At 53.3% G+C, this 22,103-nt stretch overlaps 1 protein-coding gene across 6 annotated transcripts in view; it reads left to right on the forward strand.

Annotated features, from left to right (window-relative positions):
* LOC134515692 (uncharacterized) overlaps nt 1-22,103 on the forward strand; it is a 128,883-nt gene that overhangs the window by 104,601 nt on the left and 2,179 nt on the right. For 3 of the 6 annotated variants that reach the window (XM_063334936.1, XM_063334938.1, XM_063334937.1), the window contains 2 exons: nt 5,499-5,644; nt 6,252-6,809. In XM_063334936.1, the coding sequence (XP_063191006.1) occupies nt 5,499-5,644; nt 6,252-6,732 (627 nt within the window). In that variant the 3' untranslated portion in view covers nt 6,733-6,809. Of the gene's footprint in view, nt 1-5,498; nt 5,645-5,755; nt 6,810-22,103 lie in introns of those variants that run through there. The other 3 variants (XM_063334941.1, XM_063334940.1, XR_010071074.1) reach the window with 2 other exon arrangements.

Consider the following 22,103-nt stretch of genomic DNA (forward strand, 5'->3'; position numbering starts at 1 on the left):
GGCAGTTGGTGGGGTCCATGGGTTTTCACCTGCGGAATATCTGGGCCTGCCTTGAGGCCCATTAGAAAGCAGTACAATGTCAGGAACTGCTCTGCACCATCGTTTCTAGCAATAGTGGGGGATAACGAGAAGCCTGCTGGTGCATAATCCCAGAGCAGGCACCAGGTGCTCAGGCAGGACCTGCTCACACTCCTCAGGTCCCACGCCCGCTGGCTTAGATACAGGGCGAAGGGGCTGCCTGATGCTTCTCCAAAGTTATTTCTTACAAAAATATGTTCCTGCCTCAGGTGGGAAGGTAAGTCTTTTGTTCGCCCCCTCCATCTTCTTTATTGACCTCCTTGCTCCCTTGTAACACTTTAGTGACAGTTGTCTTACGTGTTGCACGGCCCTGCTCAGACCACGTGCAGACGTGCGTGCAGACAGCACACGAACACAGCCAGCACACCGCATCGGGCAGAGCGCGCTCCCAGCACGGCGTGGCCACGCGGGAGACGGGGAGCCGGCGTAGCACCGGCGTGTGAACGGACGCTGGTATGTAGCCTGAGTAGCAGGTAGTAGGAAAGCAGGCAGGTGACACACATGGAGGCAGCTGGCTTGAGCCAGCCCTGCGTGCCTCACCGAGAAAAGCCATTTGAAAGAACAGCATGTGAAGTCGGTATCCCACAGCTGAAGTCTGGCCAGCACCACGTTACCCGGCGCCACCAGCAGCGCAGCTGCACACCTCAGCCTGCGTTCTGAAGCCGTGCTGATTGTGACTTGGTCGAGCGCTGTGCTTACATTAAAATGTCCCCTGCCTTTGCTGGTACTCACGCGGAAGTGCATGTGAAATACAAAGGCAAGAACGGGGTGAGGAGTCAGGACTTCTCAGGGCAGGCACCGATACCTTTCTTTCAAGTCATTTCAGCTGTAAAACAGAGGTCACGATTCTGATCTGCGTCACAAGGATTTGGGAGCCTGATTAGCTACAGCCTGTAAAAGACTGAAGAAGTCTTACTGTGAATCTAGGACCAAAGAGTAGAGAATGAGAGAGGCTGTCTTATGGGCATGTATTACGCTGCCCTGATTTTCTCCCTGTGTTATCGATCCAGCAGCTTGCTAAGATACAGCCCTGCCTGCTGTAGTGGTTTAATTCATTTTTAAGCATCATTATTTTTCATGTTGCGGTCTTCCCCTGCTTGGGGTGCTTCTCACTGCCCATCCCCAAAAATGTCCATTCCTGTCTGTGTTTCATGGCATGCACTGCTCCCACATGTGTGTGCGTGCACACCAGGGAGACGGAGAGGCAGCTTCAGCTACACTAAGCAATTAAACTCCGGTAGCTCAGGGATGAGCAGGAGGCCGTGATTTTCTTTTCCTTTGCAGTAATTGCCTCTGCAATCAGCTTTGATCACCCGAGAGCAGAGGAGATGAGTGCTGCAAGTTGACATCAGTGGTTTTAATATATCCATTTACATATACAGGAGCAGTGCAGCATACAGCTTTCCATAGCGCCTCTGACCTGAAACCATCGCCGCTCCATAGACACCTCATTTAATTTAATACTTCACCGCCACTGCGGAAGCCACAGGATGGGGATGGGAGGGGGGATAATCAAGCACTCACTCTCTTGCTCTCTGTGAATGTCTGTAGAAATGACATGAAAGTAATTGCTTTTGAAAAGCAAAGCAGAAATGGCACAATTGATTCCACTTAAATGAGAAGAGAAGGGGTGGGGGTGGGGGATGTTCACCCTAAACATGCCACCTTCTTTCCTGCTGCAAGCAAATCGCTTCGTGGGTCTGTGTGGGGACGAAGGAACGGTGGGCTTTCTCTGAACGGCACGCAGGGGAAGGAGGCAAGCTCAGACAGGCAGTGCTGCTTTAAGCAATGTACATCCTTTCAGCTAACTCAGACCCGAGACAGACGCTGCTTCATGAAGCCATATGACATCCCCTATTGTCACAGGCATTTCTGTTGCTGGGGAGCTGGTAGGGAGCCTCATTGCATTGAACATGCTAGAATTATTCTGCCTCCAAAACCCACTCACCTGCCTTGCAGCTGGGGGAAGGGGGTGTTTATCCTGCTTGCTGGGGAGACATCAGTTCCTCGCCGTCTCTCATCCATCTCAGGTTAGCCCAGTGGATAAAGCGTTGTGAGCCGAAGGCTTTGGAAGCGATCCAGCCTGGTGCCCGCTGGGGGATATCCATCCTTCCACCAAGGGCCCCGTGCCTCCTCTGTGAGCTGCCTGGCAGGCACCTCTGCCTCCCCCATTAGCAGGAGCTGGGACCCGGCCGTGCCGAGGTGCAGCCCCCCTGGCTGCCGTGCCTGCCCCGCGCGCCCCTCACAGCCCCCGAGGTGCAGGCGCTGGGGCTGGGGGTGACGGGAGGCTCCGCTGCTCCTCTGCAGCCCTGTGCTGCCGGGTGGGCACTGGGGTCGTGGGGCTACTGGGAGGGAAGGGTGTTCTGCGCCTGCCAGCCCTCTCTGCCGTGGACCTGTGCTGCTTGTGCGGTTTGCCTGGTCCTCGGCCGCCTGTCTCAGGGCTTTGCCGTGTCCTCAGGCAGAGCGCTGTCAGGCAAGAGGGTGTTCCTGGGGCCAGCTGCGCAGAGATAAGTCCTTGCACGGATTTTAAGTATGTTGCTGCTCCTTGGGAGGACAAGCACTCCCTAGATGCTTCACTACTTTTTGTTATCTCTTTGTTCATCTGCTCTGCATGGCAGCCAGCTGGGCTGTGCCCCCGACTCCAGCCATAGACAATGTCTGACTTTGCCATTTTCCCAGCTGCTGGGAATTTCTGGCTGTTCATCCAGTCTCTGCTGTGGAACACGGGACTGCTGCGGAAATGTGCCTGGGACGGTGAGAGGGACGTGGCACCTCGGTGCAGGTGCTGTGGCTCGAGGCTCGCAGGCGGCGGCGCAGAGCGTGTCAGCCCCACGGCCTGGCAGCCCTACACGGCAGAGAGGGAGGGGGAAGAAAGTGTTTTGTCTGTGCCAGGCTGAAAGACGTGGTGCGTGAAAAGTCCTCCGTGCCCTGGTGCTTGTTCTGTTCTCTGGCAAATACAGGAAGAAACCACCACACAAGAGTCTCGGAGAATCTTCCTAGATGGGGAAGACTCAGATACGTTTGTACCGAGGCAAAGCCGAGTATTTGCAGAACGTCTTCAGTACTCGGTTTGGCCCATGTTCACGTCGCAATGGAAGCCGGCTGTCACTGCAGAGTAAGAGTGACCCTAGGGTCTGGCAGGCCTCTGCCCGACACCGGAGCATGTCCTTTGCTCGTCAGAGCACGCCGTCTTCACTGCTGGATCCTGTGTTCAGCACAAAGATGGCCTCTACTATTGCACACACTCGGAATTTAAACATGTTCTTTTTTTTCTTTGGCGGGCATTTTGCTGGACAGCTGTAACCTTTTTCACTGTGGGTTTGAATGGGTTATGTGCATACGGAACACAGCTTGGAGGAGCGCAGGCTACTGCGCTAATAACAATGTCTCCAATACACCTTTAATGTAGACATTAATGTCATTTTATGTTAATTACATGCAAATTGATTATTAATGTATTTATTGAATGTTGACAGCTGGGTGACAGTCTTCAGTAAATATGTTTTACTAATCAGTTAGCATTTAATTAATATCAAAATTCTCTCTAGGTTTAGCAAGACAGTTAGTGAACATTAATTAGGCCCCTCAGTTGCTGCGTATGTTGCAGGACGTCCACGGTGCTGCTGACAGGGCTCAGCCGTGCTCGGCGGTGCCGCGGGGTGCGGGCAGGCAGGTGGGCTCGGGGGGGCTGGGGGCAGCGGCACTGCCAGCAGGACAGATGGACATGTGCCCGGAAGGGATAAGTCTCTTGGGAGAGCCCCACAGGCAGCGTGGCGCTGCCCAAGGGCCGGCAAGCTGCCAGCGGGAGTGGAGCTGGTGGTGGCCAGGCAGATGCCATGTTTGCGTGTGACACATGGTTGTGGGAGGGCTGAGGCTGCACCTGCTCGGTGCAGCGTTGTGGACCCTGCAGTGCTGGCCAGGCCGGACACCAGAGAGAGTTTGGGACACTCCTCCCATCCCAGCATTTGGCCCGTGGGGTCCTTCAAGGCCAGTGAGCCGTGTCTGTGCCCCAGAGCAGGGCTGCTTGCGCTTGGGGGGTGAGTCACGGGTCGGGGCAGGGCAACGGGTCTGGGCTAGAAGGCCTCAAACCAGGACAGCAGTTCAATGTCTGTGAGCTCTCAGGACCTCTGTCCTTCCTACTTGTAGGAAGAGATTCATAACCTATATGGGACCTATTGATAGGGGAGAAGAATACAGTAGATCTCTGCTAGAAATCTGTTCTTTGTACATTCTGCCTTGTTCCCACACCTGTGCGCAGCTGCACGGGCACTGCTCTCGTCCAGTCTCAGTGAGATGTCTGAGGTGTCTGTCCCCGGCGCGTTACCTCGTTAGTGTTATCAGGAAGCTCTGGAGAGCCCCTTTCCCCATGAAACAAGGCTGCTTCCAGTCACTCCCGAGCAGTAAAAGCAGCATGGTGTTCTCACCTGCACACAGGACCCTTGGTTATGGCAAGGCATTGCGCAGCCCCTGGCCAGCAGCACAGAGGATTTCTTAATGCTGAATTTAAAACACCAAGCAGACCAATTCCTGGGCTATGCGGCCAGCGTTTTCTCTTGCTGCCCTGCCACGAGCAGGGCAGGAGCCACGCAGAGCCTTTGCCCCTGCCCCGCACGTTTGCACCCACTGGCCGTGGCTCCTCTCGCCTGTCGGAAGAAGGCGAGCAGCATCCCTGAGACGTCCATTGCAAAGGCATCGGGGTCAGTGGCCAGGGAGCCGCTCCACCGCAGGGCTGCTGCAGCACTGTTAGCTCCAGCAGATCGATACTTTAGTCTTGTCATGCTAATTGCTCTTTGGTTGACATTCATGATCCTTTCCTGCTCCTTGCCTGTGTAAACTCTTCACAGCTGGGACGACGAGAATTGAAAATGCTGAGCCCTCAAAGCCTGCTCCTGTTCAGGCAGGACAAGAGGGGTGGATGACCAAGCTGCGGGGCACCGGAGCTCCCCTTCCCCTCCGCTCCATGGACCGGGCACGGGGGCAATGCCTGGAAGGGTCCTTAGTGCAGGGTAGGGGAGCACAGAGCCCCAGCACACAGCCAGGATCAGGAGCTGGTTATTTAGTTATTAGTTAGAATAACTTTGGTTTTGCTCAGTTTTTCTTCGCCTCCCTCACCCAGACTGTCTGACACCCCCTCCATGAGCAGAGGAGGCAGGTACCCCGGTGCGGCAGATTCCCTGCCTTCCCCGAGTTGGACATATCACTGCTGCCGCGGGCGTGCGTGTCAGATCACACCTACCATATTGGCTTCCTGTCCCCAGAACATCAGGTTTTTGCAGCTAATGTGTGCGGGGGGTGTCTCCTCCCGACAATCCCCACCCCCAGCAGCATCAGGCCTGTGCTGTTCGGGGTTTTGTTAAGCCGTTTAGTATTAATTGATTTTTTTTTCCATTTTTTCTTTCTTTCCCTGGGCGGGTCAATAGCTGGATGCTCAAGAGCAGAGGATCTATCAACTGCAGACCAAGCAGAGGGAGAGGCAGGCAGAACTGGAGCAGAAATGCAGCCGGATCCCGCAGCTCAGCCAGGACGTGGAGGCCAGCCACCAGCTGCAGGAGGAAGCTCAGAGCAGGTAGGAGAAGATGCCAGTCCGCTCTAGCTTGGCAGCCCAGGCTGGGAAGGGAACTTAATTTAATGCATTCGCAGCAGCAGTGATAATCTACTGTTCTTGTTTACATGGCAGCATAGGGAAGGGCTAAAGATGCGAAAGTAGAGTCTGTCAGCTCCCAGTGAGGAGGGGAAAGTCCAGGGAACCGGAGAGACAGCTACGGCTCTGCTGACTGTAAATAGGTGCTGGGATTGCACTTGATTTGAGGGTGCGACTGCTGTAATGCACAGATGTTCTGGATGTTGCTCCTGCTGCTGACCTTCTCGGAGAGAAGGGAACAGGGTGGCCGGCAGAGACGATGCCTCCTGGGACAATGCTGTCCGAGCTGGTGGTAACAGTGACGTGTAGTGAGCCAGGAGACGAGCCTTGTTCAGGTCTGTTCAGCTACGCTGCCATGGATGAAATCCTCAGTTTGCTCCAGGACATGCAGACGATTAGGGTGGGAGTACCCTCATCGCCCTGTGGACCTGACAGGAGGCCTGCTGGGCAGCGCTTGTGCCAGTCCTCCCTGTGCTGGGTCTGTTTGCCCCTGCCCCGCTACAGCTCCTCTCTTCTGATCCCCCTGTTTCAGAAGCTGCCAGGAGTCAGACGGTTTGCTCAGACAGCGTATTCCTTCTGCATGTGAATCCGGCTTGGGAGAGCGTGCCGCTCCCCCGTCTCCTCAGCCACTGGGTTGTCTGCCGCGTGTCCACTCGGGCACCTGTAGCCGTGAGCGGATTTCGACCACAAGCTGTCATGCAGGTCCATATGGCAAACAGAGGTGGGGAGCTGATCCTGAGAATCTGTGCAGCTGCTGCCGCCGCACACTGCAGGGTTACTTGCTTAACCTGAGTCTGTCCTCCATGGCACCCACTGCTAATCTCTTTCAGCACCCCATAAGACAGAAAAATTATGTTTATTTTAACAACTCGATAGTTAAATATTCTCAGTGTTCTGGAAGACTAAACCAGGTACTCTTGACGTTGGACTATGGGGTACCAGCATGCCGGGTAGCAGGAATGAGCTCTGCACAGCCGGTTTGTCTGAGCAGCAGCTCAGAGGGCAGCTTTTAAAATTGGGGGGGTGGGATGGGGGGTGTCCCCTTATTATTCAAAGTGGAAACATTTTGTTTCACTTAATTTGGTGATAATGAGTATGTTCATATGAATATGATATATATGAACAACATATATTGCATCATATATGAATATGATGCAATTATTACGTTCATTGCATTTGAAGGAAAATAACAAGATTTTGTTCCGTTTGCTGCCGAGTCACCCATTGGGGGGGGGGGTGAGACAGCGCAGCGTGTGGGCGGAACTGCATGTTGCGAGCCTGTTTTCCGATTGCCCACTAGTGAAGGCTGGGTGTGGGAAGTTTGTGTGCCTTTGTCTGTGTGCATGAGTGGCGGAGCACAAATAAATCTGCGAGTGTGTCAGCGCGCGCCTGCGTTTTCTTCTGCGTATGTATACGGGTCACCGTGTATTGATTTGTGCAAGGACAGCGTGTCAGAGTGGGAATCACACTTCTAATTCTTCTTGCAGTTACTCTGTCTTAGTCCCTTCCCATCCCATCCCACTTCATGCCTCCATCCATTGATACCGAGTTCAGCCGAGCCTAGCTGCATGGTTTTGATGTGAAAGTGGCAGATAAAACATCCCAGCTCTAAACTTTCTCTTACAAAACTCCCAATTAAAGTACTGAACATCAAGTCCTGTTACGCTGGGAAAAACAGGGGAAGCTTGTGATACTGCCCCCGGGTGCTCGCCCACCTTCTGTGATGAAGGGGCTTCCTGAGCCCAAGCGGGAGTCTTTGTTTAACAGCCCTTGAGGAATTTTCATCCATAATTTGTCAAACTTCTTTTGTAACTCAGATATTATGCAGCTTCCCCAATGTCTTGGAGCAGCAAGTTCCACCGCTTAACCCCGCGTAAGATGCAGAGCCACCTCCTTTTGCTTATTTTGAACCTGTCCCCTGACAATTTCCGTAGTTTTATTGGAAGAGGCCATGATCAGTCATTCTTTAGCAACCTTCCCTGTGACAATTCTGATTTTATAGACCTCTGTCGTGTTTCCTTTCCATCATCCTTCTTCCAGTCAGAAGGGCCCAATCTTTTTTTTGGTTTTGTTTTTTTTTTGAGCCAGACACGATTACTGATAAATTTCCAGTTTGGGGGCTTCGGGCTCCCGTGGCTGACAGTCCCAGGGTGCCTGTAGCAGGCTGCACGTACCAGAAGCCCCCTGCAAGGAGTGTCAGGTGTAATTTAGCACTGGGAGCATGAGTTATGGTCCTGCCCTTTAAGGAAAGGCTAGCAGCACAGCCCTGCCTGTCAGCTGAGTCCCCCACCTGATCATGAGCTCTCCTGGTGAATGAATCAGGATTTGGCATATCGTTGTTTAATACAGCCCCCATGCTAATGTCTTTTTGAAATGAAACCGAGAAAGCTGTTAACCTCAGTTAGCCAGCTGTCCTCACCGTGACCTGGATAAATCATCATAGCAGGAGCTCCGAAGAACACCGCTCTTGCTGCTTCAGAAAATGGAGCTGGAAGGGAAGGACCGTGCTTCCCACTCATGCCAGGAAGGCTTCTCTGCACCGGTGCTGTGCAGCAAAAGGACTGGGATGTTCTTATGCCAGGGACCCCGCGGGTGCTCCAGGCTGGGTGTCAGGTCCTGGAGACTTGCAAAGGCTGGAGAGTCCACTGGCACGCTCCCTGCCCTGGCATACCACAGGGGTCATGGTGTTACGCTGCAGGCGGGAGAAAAGCAATGTGTTGTGTCTGGGAGAGGAGAGGGTGGATTTCCACAGTGACCCCAGGGACTGGCTCCCTCTGCCACTCAGCCACCGGGCACGTCTCACCATCCAGCCCCGCTCGTGACCACACGGGCGCTGATGCAGGGCCAGTCTTCCATGTTTGTTCCCTTCAGCTGGAGGCTGGACTTTCTCCAGGGCTGTCTCCTTCACCACATCTGAAGGCAGCTAGCCTTCTGCTGCCTGCCTCTGTGGTGGGAAAGGATATAAAGAGGACAATTAGGTGGCTACCACAAGGACATCTAGATCTACTGGAGCAGGGCGTTTCTCTCCGCAAAGCTGTTTTGACTCTGAGAGCAGTTACCTTTATAAAGGCCTCACTACTTTATCTGTTCTCACAGGGCACTCATAGCTGCTGTCTCTTTGGGTGGCAGTGAGTTGCACCAGACAGGTTTTCTTTTGGTTTTTTTTCTGATCTGGCTATTTTGTGTTTTTTTCTCCTGCATGACTGAGGAAAATCATAACACCAGCTGCATGTAAGAAACTCCTGGAAAGAGGAACAAAGCCATCTGTTCTCCATGTCCATGAAGGCACGCACAAGAACTAATGGGCATAGCCTGCATCAAGAAAGATTCAGGTTAGAACAGTTTTCTAATGGGGAGGAGAACAAAGCACGTGAACAGACTGCCAGGGGCCTGAGGATTCTGCATCGCAGGAGACCTTTAAGGACAGATAGAAAAAAGAAAGGGCACTTGTAGGGTCCCCTGTCTTAGAACTGGAAGATGGGCTGTCAGCCTTTTGAGGTTCATGCCAGCCTTGCTCATTTCCTAAATCTATCCTGGCTCATACCTTGAAACCCAGCTCTGCCTTCTTCAGAGCCCCACCGTAGTCTCCTTTAATGTTCATGTGATATCGACATACCATTTCCCAGGATGATTCTCCTTTCTCCAAAGTGACTGCACTTGAGTCTTGGATGTGTGCTCATATCCTGCCGTGGCTCACCTGATCTCCACAACGCTTAGTCCCAGCTTCAGGTGGTGTCACGTCTCAGCAGTGCCGGCTGTGTTCCTGTGCTGGGTAGCAGTGCTGGTTTGTGGGAGCATTCTTCCACCTCGCTGTTATGCTCCCGCACACGTGTTCCCAGGAGAGGTTTTCTGGGGGGTACACACTAAATTTTTCTCATGTAAATTCATCCTTGTGTGTCTTTCTCATGAGTGACGTTCCTTCAACTCTCTTCGCGGGGAACAGTCTTCTCTTTTCCGAGTGCTGTGGGCTGGAGGTCTCTGTATGCACAGAGACTCTCCTTCCAACCCTCTGGAAGGACGAGTGAGTGCACCGGCCTAATCTCATACTGGAACCTTAGCACTTACATACTGGGCTGATGACTTGGTGAGCCTTCACCTGTTCCAGGTGCTCCTGGGTAAAGACGTGCTCCATGGGGGGAGCAGAGGCCTCAGTGCAAGTGGCTGAGAGCTAGTGCCAGGGCCCCGGCTGAAGCAGTCAAGGGTCGGGCAACAGTGCTGCAGCAAGGGACAGACCGTCCAGCTGACAGCCTCTGAGCTGCTCCCTTTAGTGATGCACCCAGCAAGCTGCACTGCTTCGGCTGGAACTGGTAGGTGCCTTGTTTGCTGAGCTGCACCCAGGAACTGGCATGTGGAAAGAAAGCTGGATTTTGCCCCTTTTACTACCTACTTATCTGGTCACAGGTTACCCAGTAGCCAGATTACGTGCTTTAACATTTGCTGAAAAGAGCAAGCAGAGCCTGGAGGATGTCAGTGGGTGATGAAGGCTCTGACACCACCATCTGTATGACATGTGCTGCTGTGCCTCAGGCTTTGGCCTGAGCGCTGCAGTTCCGCCCTTGGTGGTAAACATAAGAGTAGATGAAGCAGAGATGGGAACGTAGATTTGCTATCAGAACTTTTGGATTCAATTTCCATTCTCAGTAGAATAACTACATGCAGTTTCTTACACGTGCTGCTTTGCAAAGGACATGGCTATCAGTCAGAGACCACCTGGCGAGTAAGGTCGGCTTGATGCCATGCAGTCTTGCTGTGCAGTGGCTGGCCCAGGCAACGTGGAGGTCAGGGTCTGGCTGATGGAAAGGTCTCGCCTCTGCTCCTTGATGGCTGTAGGAGTCTACTGCCCTTTGCCTACCTCCTACTGTCTGAGTGCAGTCATGGCACTTCAGTAGCTGGAGAGGTAGAATTGCCTGGATATCGGTGGTTGATCTATCTGCTTTCTTCTCAGCAACCAACGGGGGTGCAGCTCCTGGCACGATGTGGGTCGCCTACCTACAGAGCCTCACGGCCGTCTGCCAGGTAGCAGCCGTGTTAATACTAAGCAGCACCCACTTCGATTATGTGTCCTCGGTGGGAGGGTGGGACGTGCACAGGCACATACCGTATACCAGGACACAGAGCAGCTCACGCAGACATCCCAGCACCGTCAGCAGATAGACAGGGCTGGAAACACGCAGCCATGAGAGCCAGTGGGAGCGGCGAGTGAAGGTGAGCTGTGTTATTTGTGTAGGCACTGGCGAGGAGCCCCACCGGGTACCTGGGTCTGAGAGCCAGTTCTACAACACAGACATTAAAGAGGGAATAAAGAAAATAATACAGCATTGACTAAAATGGTCTGCAAGGTTGATTTCTCTCCATGCAGCCTCTGAAGGAGCAGTCTTTGGGGCTGTGGAGAAATGGGCAGCCTCCAGGCTGTGAGGCTAATGCAGAGCCACGGCTGTTTGTATAGCTGCAGAGCCTTTAAGAGAGACTTGGGAAAACTAGCTTGGATTCCAATGAATATTTACAATTACACTGCTCCAAAGCTGAATCCAATCACAGCACTGCAGCATGCAGGCTTTGTGCATCAAAAGAAAATGAGAGGAAAGCAAGAAAGATGGAGTTGCCTTTGGAGAGACTTATAAACACAGCTCTCTGCTTGTGGCAGAACTAAAATGCTTTATTTCTGATTGGAGCAATTTATTCTTCAGGCATTTTGCTTGATATTAGAAAGTGCCTGGCTGTTTTTTGAAGTGAGAGTCTTCAGTAGATGGCCTTTAATTCAGAATGAAAGAAAGGAATGGAAAGTGTTGTAGTCCATAATTTTGATATTGTACTAACAAACTCCAGAAACAGGGGAGCATTTCCAAACTAGAGCTGGGGCCCCTTTCACTCACCGCATTCTTGGTTACAATGTGGAAAAGGGCTGGGCAGAGCTACCCTTGTTAAAACCATGCTTCTAACATTATATTTGGCTGATTACCATGCTCAGCCACTAAACAGGATGATCTGACAGACAGAGGAAAGGGATGGCTGAACATTCATTGCAGCCCAGTATTGGCCTCTTCTTTTTTGCAGTGGAAGGTATACAAAAGTAATGGTGTAGGAGAATCACTGCATGACAAAAAGATGGGAGGTTTGTGACTGCTAGATCGCTGCAGAGAGCTGCGTACAGCAGAACAGAAGTGTGTGACAAAGCAGAGGCACTGCTTGAAGTGACAACAGGAACAGCACTGAGCAGCTCACTCCGGGAGCTGCGCCGGTGGGCTGCCTGTATCGCCCACTGATCAACTCTTCTACACGGTGCCCAGGGAAGTCAGCTTGGATTCTCTGACTTGTCTTCCTTGTGTTGGTAGTTGGGAGAGCTGTAGGAAAGGGCTTGGCAGAAGACCTACAACGTGTCCATCAGTTCCATATACTGGGAGCTTGTAGGGGACTCTAACACACCGGGAGGTAGGTGTGAGAAGCACAGGGCACACCTACGTATTGTGCGGAAGCACAATCTGGATCACACAACTAGCAATTAGGCGTCTTACTCTGACACTTCATGCACAGGACATCGGTCACCAGTGCTGCCAAAGCACGGCTGCCGCACCGAATGCTGCCGGCTGCTCTAACATACGAGGGCTGTGAATAGTCTGTGGCCTTGGTGTGGTCCTACGGCACTAAACCACCACTGCTCTTAATTGCAAATATTTATGTTACATCTTTGCATTCCACCATTCCCTGGCACCACGTCAGCGTGAGAGCAGATGCTCTGAGAGAAGTCAGATTAGGATTTACGCCGCAAGAATGTGCAATTACTTTGACACGTTGTGCACTCACAAGCACACCTGACCTGAGAAAGCGACATCTGAAGGCTAGCCTCCTCCATCCCCAAGGCCCCAGCAGGCAGCATGTCTCCACCCCCGAACAGAGGGCAGCATGTTGCTGTTTGCGGACTGTGCTAATCCCTTTGTGTGTTTTGAAGATGATGCTGTTTCCTGGTGCATTTCACCTTGTGGCTGCACAGATCCCTTCTGCTGGATGGCAATCTTAAAGGATGCTGATGGGAAATCCCAGGAAGCTGGTCTCTGATCTGAGTCACGCTGCTGGTGCAGGGAAGCGCTCTGTCACATGCAGGCATGGCACGGGGTGTTCCCTGCAGCTTGGCACATACTGAAGTCGATAGCCCTCAGCAGGAACTTGCATTCAGTATTACACTGTCTAAGAGGCTTAAAATCAACTGTGAAGTTTCAGTATAGCTACAAAACAACTGTTTTCAGTTTCTCCACTGGTAGCTTGCTCCAGAAGGAGACGGTGCAATTTAGTGATTGATTCTTGGAATCTGGCTGGGGCATCTGCACCAGGGTATTTTGAATCATGTCATGTAATAGGAAAAACAGTCATTCATTTCATTCATTTGAAGTTGTCTTGCGGGAATGGCAGCTGCCCGTCCAAATTCCACATGAAGACGAGAAATGTGACGGAGAGCCCAGCACTGCGTGCAGCAGAAATAACAGTGCAGTCTTGCACCCACCAGGAAGCCACTGTTGATCCGTCTTGCTCTCTGCAGCTTATTGTAGGTTCTTATACCAGCTCCTGACAGACACCAGTTGCTGTGGCCAAATCCAGCGCTCCAGTTGACCAAAAGAGGAGTAGCATTCTTGCACGTATCTGGTAAACCCGCAGCCTGCTGGAAAACTACCAAATAGTTGCTAGTGTTAGAAGCAGACTAAAGCTTAAAGCAGCAAATGCTGTGGGAGCAGGACTTGGTGTAACAGTCTACAGGAGCAACTGGCCCAGGAGCCGGAGTGGTCGCCGCTTGCCCATACTGTGTACCTCTTCTTCGAGTTGGCTGGAGAGCTTTGTGAGCTCAGTGGGGCTGGAGGGCAGACCCAGAGCAAGGAGCGTGACGATAAATACACCTGGAGTCATGGCTGAGCCAACGCTCATCCTGCTGATAGCGAGCAGAGCTCTGCCGTTACCTTGAAACTCCCAACTGAGCAATCCAGGTGCGTGCAGGTGGCCCACACCAGCGCGTGGCTGTACAGCTCTGCCCGTGTCTTCCAGCACTCCATCTCCCTGCTACTAGCCTCACGTGCCGTGTGTGACATGGCTGAGTGCTCTTCAGGACAGGTCCCAGGTCACCTCTTTCTAAGCCCTACACTTATTTCGTATTTCCATGGTGGGAGCAGTGTAGTAAGACCCGCGCTGGCCGGGACAATTGAGCAGGCCCTGCCCTGCTCCCTTGTCTGACCACGTAGCCCTGAGAAGAGCCATTGCTGGTGTGGAGAGGTACAGGAGAGGGGGGAAAGGGCTGACAGTGGTCTCTAGTACCTGTAGAGCCCGGAGGGGAGCATCACCAGCAGCGATGGAGGAAGAGCTGCTCCGACGGCCAGAGCAACCGCTGCAGGGCTGGGGGAACCTGGGCGGTGATTGGCGCCATGTCGGAAGGCAGTGCTTGGATGGGTGCCTCTCCCACACCCGCCGTGGGAAGCACTTGCAATTCTGGGACAGCAAAAGTTGGATATGATTAGAGATGGCTGTAAACTGGTTTATGTAGTCTTAAAAGAAAATAAAGAAAAAAAAATCTCACCAAAGATTAACGGTCAAATGCTTCCTAGGAAAGTGCCCATATGTTACCTGCTATAACTGATAATGGCGTATGTGCAAACAGAGCTGTTGCGGCAAACAGCCGGGGAGCTACTGCAGCTTCTCTGCTGGTGTCTCTTTACACTCCATCCCTCCTCACTATTTCTTAAGCATCGTGCCTTGCTCTCTGGCCTGCTCCAGAGGACAGAACTCAGACGTGAGCTGGCTGAGACACCCCTCATTCAGTGCAGGTGAGTGCACACCTCACAGATCCATTGCCCGTGTCAAACCGAGGTGCCTCTGGGACCCCCACATTCCCTCTGGGGAGCAGCAGCAGGTCAGCATTGTCTCTCCTGCTTCTCTGAGACTCCTCTGGCCTGGCCGAGCCCCCATAGGAGGTTGCTGGGCAGCCCCTAATGCCCCAGGGAGCCCCAGCACTCTGCAAGCCACACCTGGGCACAGGTTCTCTGGTCCTGCACCACCACTTGCACCGAGGGCAGAGGTGCTCCCTGACATGCAGACGTCCAAGTGCCGTCAACCGAGCTCGAGGGCTCCCCACGAGAACAAAGCACAGGCTTTCGCACTGAAGTTGGCCAGCTGACACAACAGCAAACTGTTCACTAGACATCCTGGAGCTCATCACAGAGAGGGACTGGGACACAGAGGCTTCTGCTGTCACTGCTGCCAGCCAGCTCTGCCACTGCTAAGAGTGAGTGTTGTTTAAAGTGGACTGGTCTGTGAAGGCTCGCCTGTATCCTGACGTGGCAGTGCAGAGCTCGGGTTACTGGCCCACCACTGCAAATTTTTAAGCTAGGCTTTTGGGATACAGCTCCTTAAAAAAGGAGAGCAGACTGATCGAGACAGGGCAGGATCCATCCTTGCAAAGGAGCCTGGAGCAGTGAAGGAAAGAAAACGCTGCTATCAGCTGCAAGTCTGCCTAGCTCACTGTTTCATCCCTGCCACTGTCTCCTCTCTGCCACTGTCTCCTCTCTGACAGTAGCCAAGAACTGCGCTCTTGGTCAGTGTAAGAAGAGGGCATAGATACCACGGTACTGCCCGGAATACTCTGCCAGCCTCCAGCGAGCTGCAGCTCGGAGCCTTCAGAACCTAAAGTGGGGTCTTTACATTTAATCAATGTAAGTGGATTTTTTTCTCCCATTAAAATGTTTAATTTCTTTTTGAATGCATGTAAATTTGGGGAGCCCACCATATCCTGTGTGAAGCAGTCTGACACAACATATGACATTAAAAAAAAAAAAAAAGAACTGTGTTTTGTTTTGTAGTTGTTACCTGATGATTTATGGGGTGCTGCGGGTTCTTATATTGAAGGGACAATGAGAAATCATACCACAGACAACCTCCATATGCCAAACTGGATTTTATAATCCTCTTCAGTCATTTCTTTTCCAGGCTAAAGAGACTATCTACTTTTTCCTCATGTGGAAAATATTCTTTGTATTTGATCACCCTCGTCGCTCTTCTCTGAAACCCTTCCAACTCTGTTTTTCTTGAGAGGCAGACCAGAGCTGCATATGGTAATCACAATGCAGCTTCCACTACGGATCTATTCAGTGGCATGACTGTGATCTGCTCTACATTATTTTCCTAATAATTCTTAACAGTTGGTTTGCCTTTTGGGCTGCTCCTGGGCACTGAGCAAACATTTCCATAGAACCATCTCTCCATCTATATCTGGTTTTATCTCGTATAGCCCCAAGCCCAGCCCTCGCTCCTGAGCAGGCAACAGAGCCACAGCAGCTGGGACTGCAAGTAAAACCTTGTAAGAAAGAAAGTGCAAACGCCCCGGAACTTTGGCAGGGTTAAGACCACCTGGCTGTGTCTCATACCTTCAAGATTGGGGACAGCTGCTAAATGTCTGAAAAACAAGAAATGATAAGAAAAGCTCAGCCTCACAACACTGCAGCCCTGTCTTCTTCCAGCCATGGCTACCCTCGAGTACCAGCCCCGCCTGAGAGGCTGCGTAACACTGTGGGAAGCGCTTGGGAGCCTGCTCTCTGCTGAAGCAAAACTTGGGGTCAGGTGAAGCAGAATCGCTAGGAACGGCCCATGTTTGCCCTGCACTTGGACATGGAGCCTCCTTAAACAAAACACCCGCGCCTATTGAATGTGGTCACCCTTTCACCCTTGTTGCAAGGATTCCTTCTGAGATCCCACCTTCACTTACCATGCCAAGCACAAAGGCCATTGTTATACAGGCCACAGGACTGCTGATGGCCCACGTGGCACGGGGACAGGCCCACGTGCTTCAGCTGACACAGCCTGAACAAGCCAGTGCTGAAGAGCAGCTGCCTTCATCGCTCAAGAGTTGTGCCGGGTGGCTCCCACTAACCTTTCCCCATTCAGCACAAGGACACCCACGCCGTGACTGCAGCTGGAGCCCCCGCAGATAAACACTGATGTTAAGTCACTATCGAAGAACACAAATAATGGCGTGTTCTCTTAGTCCTTCTTCGTGTTTTCTTTCAGTAGATTCACAGAGCGAGCAGGAAGGGATCACGCAGCCTGACCTTCTGTACCTGCAGTCAAGAAAATTTCGCCATGTTACTGCTGAATTCAATAACTTGTTTGATAAAGGCAGCTTCAGAAGGGCGTTCAACTGGACTTGAAGACATCAAGAGATGGCAAATGCCATGCTCCGTGAGCAGTCAATCCTTCTGCATCACACATGCTGATTTTTTTTCACTGATTATTGCTGTGCCAATGGGGCTAATGAAGCTTTCTATGCGGCAGCAGTATGGTCTGAACTTTGTTTCTCCTGGGTTTCATGCTGTATCTTTTCGGTATCTTAGAATACTCCTTTAGTTTTGGCCGGAGACTTAAGGTTAACCATAAGGAAAGGGCATAAGGATCCTCTCTTTCTGCCCCTATTTCTGCATTCCCATGCCCACCCACCCTGTGGAGCTTCTCCCCATGGTCCCCACAAGAGTCTTTGTCCACTTACCCAGCTCCCTCTGGTTTCTGTCTCCCCTCAGCCTCTGTGTTTCCCCCTTATCTTTTCCCACCTGCTGTTGCCACTGCTGTTGGTTCAGGAGCCCCCCGAGCCCCCCGATGTAGCCGTCCAGGTGCACCATCCACCTCCCAGCAGCTCGGTGGCTGTAACTGCAAGGACCACTGAGGCATCGTGTTCTGTGACCAGAACTGGGCAGCGCTGCTCTTCCTTCTTCCAGCAGGACCTCTGCTTGCTGATTCCTAGCTCGTGGTTCCTGACAGAAACACGTGGCAGCTCCTACGCGGCTCATGCATGTCCTTAACCCATGGACACAAGAAACCAAGACGCAGCTTGCAGGAGCAGTGGTGGAAATGGTTGCCATGATGGAGTAAATATGAGACAGCGCTGAGAGCGGCATGTGGGCGCTGAGCATCCCCGGCAGGCTGATGCACACCTTTGGGTTTGCAGGGTCACTCCCGCGCCTGCCCGTGCATTCCTCTTATCCTGGGTGGGGGTGTTTAAAGCCCGACTAGACACAGCCCTGCGGCAGGGATGAGTGGAGGTACCTGGCGTTTGAGCAACGGGAACGTCACAGGTTTGCTTCTGTGGGACTGGGCTGAGTGGGCCCCCACCTGCACCAACAATTGCTTCAACACCACCACCACCCCCGCCAAGATTTCAAGGGAACAAGTAGAGGGCTGGAGGGACAAAGGAGGCACAGAGCGGGTCCCTCTGCTCCAGGGTTTGGCCTGGGCTCTCTGCCAGTGCTGGAAATGCAGTACGGCAGGTTCCTACCTATTTTTGCCACTGTAGCTGTTTCCTCCTACTCTGTTTTTACACATCCAGTTCCTTCCTTTCTCCCTTCTCTGGAGGGGACTCTCTCCCAAGAGCTGCAATGTTTTTTTAATAAGTATTTTTCAAGTAGCTGACTGAGACCCTGGAAAGGATAATGAGATCATTTTCATTGCAGAATGCAAAGCCACGCCAGACTTTCCTGTTTGTTATTTCTCCCCTGTAGACTCTGACCATGCTACTGGTATTTCATGTTTGTTGATATTCCTCACCAGCCAAACATACAGCCTGTGCCCTAGACAGCACCCGAATGTGATTAGACCAGAGGCACCGCTCCCCTACCAACACAGAGAATTGGAAATTATCGCTAGAACCGCAGAGAAATAACCTTTAAGGCTCATTAAAATTCCACGGACGCAAGCGCCTGTTCCCGTTTTCCCTTCCCCGGCTCCCGCCGGCTGCCGCGGCCGCTCCGCCACCGCCGGGGCCGGGACCCACCGCCCCCCTCCACCTCCCCCCGGGACCCCGGACGCCCCCCCGGGCACCGCCGCCGGCCCCCGCCCCGCTCCCGCTCCCACCCACGGGAAAAACGGCGGGGCCCCGGGGAGGGCCCCGGGGAGGACGGGGGACGCGCCCCGGCCCCGGGCAGGTCCCCGAGGGGGCGGAGGGGGGCCCCGCTGTTGCGGGGCGGTGCCCGCGGCACCCGGCTCCTCACGGTCCGCTCCGCCCCGGGGCTGCCCTGGATCCCCGCCGCGCTGCCTCGGGGCGGCTCGCCCGGCCCCGGAACGGCAGGAGGGGGCCGGAACCGGCCGCCCCAGCGCGGCGAGGCGGGGGCTGCGGGAGAACAAAGGTGCCCGGAGCCGCCCCGCAGCACGGCGGAGCGGCGGCCGCTGGGAGGAGCCGCCGCCGTCGTCCCGGGCGCGGGGGGAGCCGCCGCCGCCATCGCGGGCAGCAGCGCGGGGCGAGGGCGACCCCTGCCGGGCGGCGCCGGCACCGCGGCGGGGCGGGGCGGGGCGCGGAGGATCCGGGGCGGGGCGGGCAGCGCGGAGGGATCCGGGGCGGTGCCGGGACGTGGCGCCTCCGCCCTCGCGCAGCCTCCGCCCGCTCCGGCCTCGGCCGCCCCCGGCCCGGCCTCCAGCCTCCGCCCGCCCTCGGGCCTCCGCCCGCCCTCGGGCCTCCGCGCGCCGTCCGCTGCCGTCTCTGCCGGCTGCTCCCCTTGGGCCTCTGCCTCCCCTCAAACCCCCCGCTTCCCTTCAGCCACCCCCTGCCCTCCCGGGAGTACCACGTACCTTCCAGCATCAAACTTCGGCCTCCCCACTCCCCTCCAGACGTTCTCCTCCCTTTTTGGCCTCGTCCTGCTTTGTGGCCTCCTCACTTTTGTCGAGGATCTGGGTCCCCTTCTGCCTCCCTTAAGCTGCTGGCCCCAGGCTCCTCTGCAGTCTCCCCCATCACCTTTGCGCCCCCTCTGCCTTTTCAGCCTCCATATCCCCTCCAGCCGCCCCTTCCCCTGTGGTATCACCCTCACACTCTTTTTAAGTAAGTCTGCCATCTGGCCTCAAACTCGATGTACTCAGGTGGGAGGCCAACTTAAAAATAGAGGCCAAAAAGGGATGGGAGGCCAAACGTAGGTAGGAGGACTATAAGAAAGTAGAGGCTGAAAAAGTGTGGGATTCCGAAAATGAGTGGGAGGCCAACAGGAAAGTAGAGGCTGAAAAAGGGTGGGAAACCAAACGTGGGTGAGAGGATGAAGAGTGGGAAACCAACAAGAAAACAGCACAAAAAAAAAAAGCGATGGACTGAAAACGGGTGTGAGAACAAAGAGGGGTGAGCTGCCAACAAGAAATTAGAGGCCAAAAAGGGGTGGGAGGCCGACACAAAAGTAGAGGCCAAAAGGGTGGGAGGCTGAACATGGGTGGGAGGCCAAAAAGGGGATAGGCCACAACAACAAAGTAGAGGCTGAAAAGAGGGGGGAAGGCCAAAGAGCGGTGGGAGATGGAAAAAGGGTGGAAGGCCAACAAGAAAGTAGAGGCTGAAAAGTAGGGGGAGGCTGAACAAGTGTGGGAAGTGATGTGGGAGGCTGAAATGGAGTTGGAGGTCAAAATGGGGTGGGAGGCAAACCAGAAATTACAGGCTGAAAAAGCGGGGGAGGCTAAAAAGCAGTGGGATGATGAACAAGGACGGGAGGCCTAAAATGGAGAGGAGGCCAACAAGAAAGTAGAGGTCGAAAAGGAGTGGGAGGCCAAACATGGGTGGGAGGCCAGAAAGGGTCTGGAGACCAAAAAGAGGTAGAGGATCAACAAGAGAGTAAATGCTGAAAAGGGACTGAAATCCAAAAAAGAGCGGGAGGCTGAAATGGGGAGGAAGGCGGACAAGAAATTAGAAGCTTCAAAGGGTGGGAGACCGAACAAGGAGGGTAAACTCTAATGGGCTGGGAGACCCAAATGGGACAGGAGGTCAACGGAAAGAAGAGAACAAAAAACTGTTGGAGGCTGAAAAGGGTGGGAGGCTGAGCAAGGGTGGGAGGCCAACAAGAAAGTAGAGGCCAAATAGAGGTGTAGGCCAAACAACGGTCAGAGGCTAAAAAGGTGGTTAGGGGCCAAAAAGAAGTGGGAGGCTAAAAAGAACATAAAACACGAAAAAGAGTGAGAGGCTGAAAAGGGATGGGCACTCAAAAAGAAAGTAGAGGCCAAAAAGGAGTGGGAGGCCGAACAAAGGTGGGAGGCTGAAAAGGGGTAGGAGGCTGAAGGGGGGCCGGAGGCCAACAAGAAAGAAGCAGGCAAAAAGGGGTGAGATGCAAAAAAAGGGGTGGGCAGCCGAAAAGGCATGGGAGGCCAACAAGAGAGAAGGGGCTGAAAAAGGGTGGGAGGCCAAAAAGGCGGGGAAGTTGGAAAAGGGCATCTACGTTCTTGTCCTTTCTGTAATCCTTTTTATCTTCTGTTTTCTTTTTGGCCTCCCACACCGTTTTGGCCTTCCATGCTTTTTTGGCCTCCTGCCCTTTTTTGGCTTCTCACTGTTTTTTGGCTTTTTCTTGCTGACTTTCCCCACTCCTTTTCCACCACCCACCCTTGTTCTGCCTCCCATCCCTTTTCATCCTCTAATTTTTTGGATGGCTTCCCATCCCTTTGTCAGTTTTCCACCCTTTTTCAGCCTCTATTTTTTTTTTTCCACCCCTACCCCTTTTTGGGCCTCTACTTTCTTGTTGGCCTCCCTGCCCTTCTCAGCCTCCCGCTTTTTTTGTTCTCCCCCCCTTTCTTAGCCTCATCTTTCATTTTAACCTCTTTCTCCTTTTTGGTCCTCCCACCTTCTGTCAGCCTCCACTGCTTTTTGGCCTTTAATTTCTTGTCATCTTCCCAGCCTTTTTTCTGCCTCCCATCCCTTTTCAGCCTCCACCCTTTTTCGGCCTTTTTTTCTTGCCCTCTTCTTACCGCGTTTTGGGAACTGTGTCTCTGGCTCGCTCAAAATTCCTGCTTGGGCCACAAGGGATGGTTGAGCTGGGAGGTGGCACACTGCAGCATGACACAGCAGGACTCCGTGCAGCGAGCTCTGCAAGGCTGCTACACGTCACCTTTGTTAAATTTGTCACTAAAATCAATAAGGATTCCTGAAGTGGTGCCGCTCTCTGCAGCTTTTCGAGGAGCCCTGGGCTAGCCTTTCCCCAAATAAATTTTGAGGCATTTGGGTTTTTTGGACTTTGCACAGACAGTCCCGTGTCAGGGAGCTGGTGTCCGTGGATGGCCAGGGAGACGTTTGTACTTCTCTTACCTGCGGTTTCTCACGTTGTTTCCATCCCTTGAGGTGGAAGAGCTCCCCAGCTCCAGATGCAAGTTGGTTGTCTCCTATTTTCGGATCAGACAATAAACACATTCCCCATTAAATCCTGCTGTAGAAATCCAGCTGTTCCCCAGCAGCCCCTTTTTCCTTCTCCCTTGCCTCCAGTCATGCTTGGTCTGAGTGCCGAAACCACAAAAAAACCTGGGAAACCTTCCTGGGTGAGTCACCTTCTCCATGTGGACCACTGCCGGCACGGGCCCGCAGCACAGCAGTCCCCGCCGTGGCCCCTCGGCAGTGGTCCACCCACCATCCATGGGCAGG

Source organism: Chroicocephalus ridibundus, chromosome 4, assembly GCF_963924245.1.
Source record: "Chroicocephalus ridibundus chromosome 4, bChrRid1.1, whole genome shotgun sequence".
NCBI classification, from domain to species: domain Eukaryota; kingdom Metazoa; phylum Chordata; class Aves; order Charadriiformes; family Laridae; genus Chroicocephalus; species Chroicocephalus ridibundus.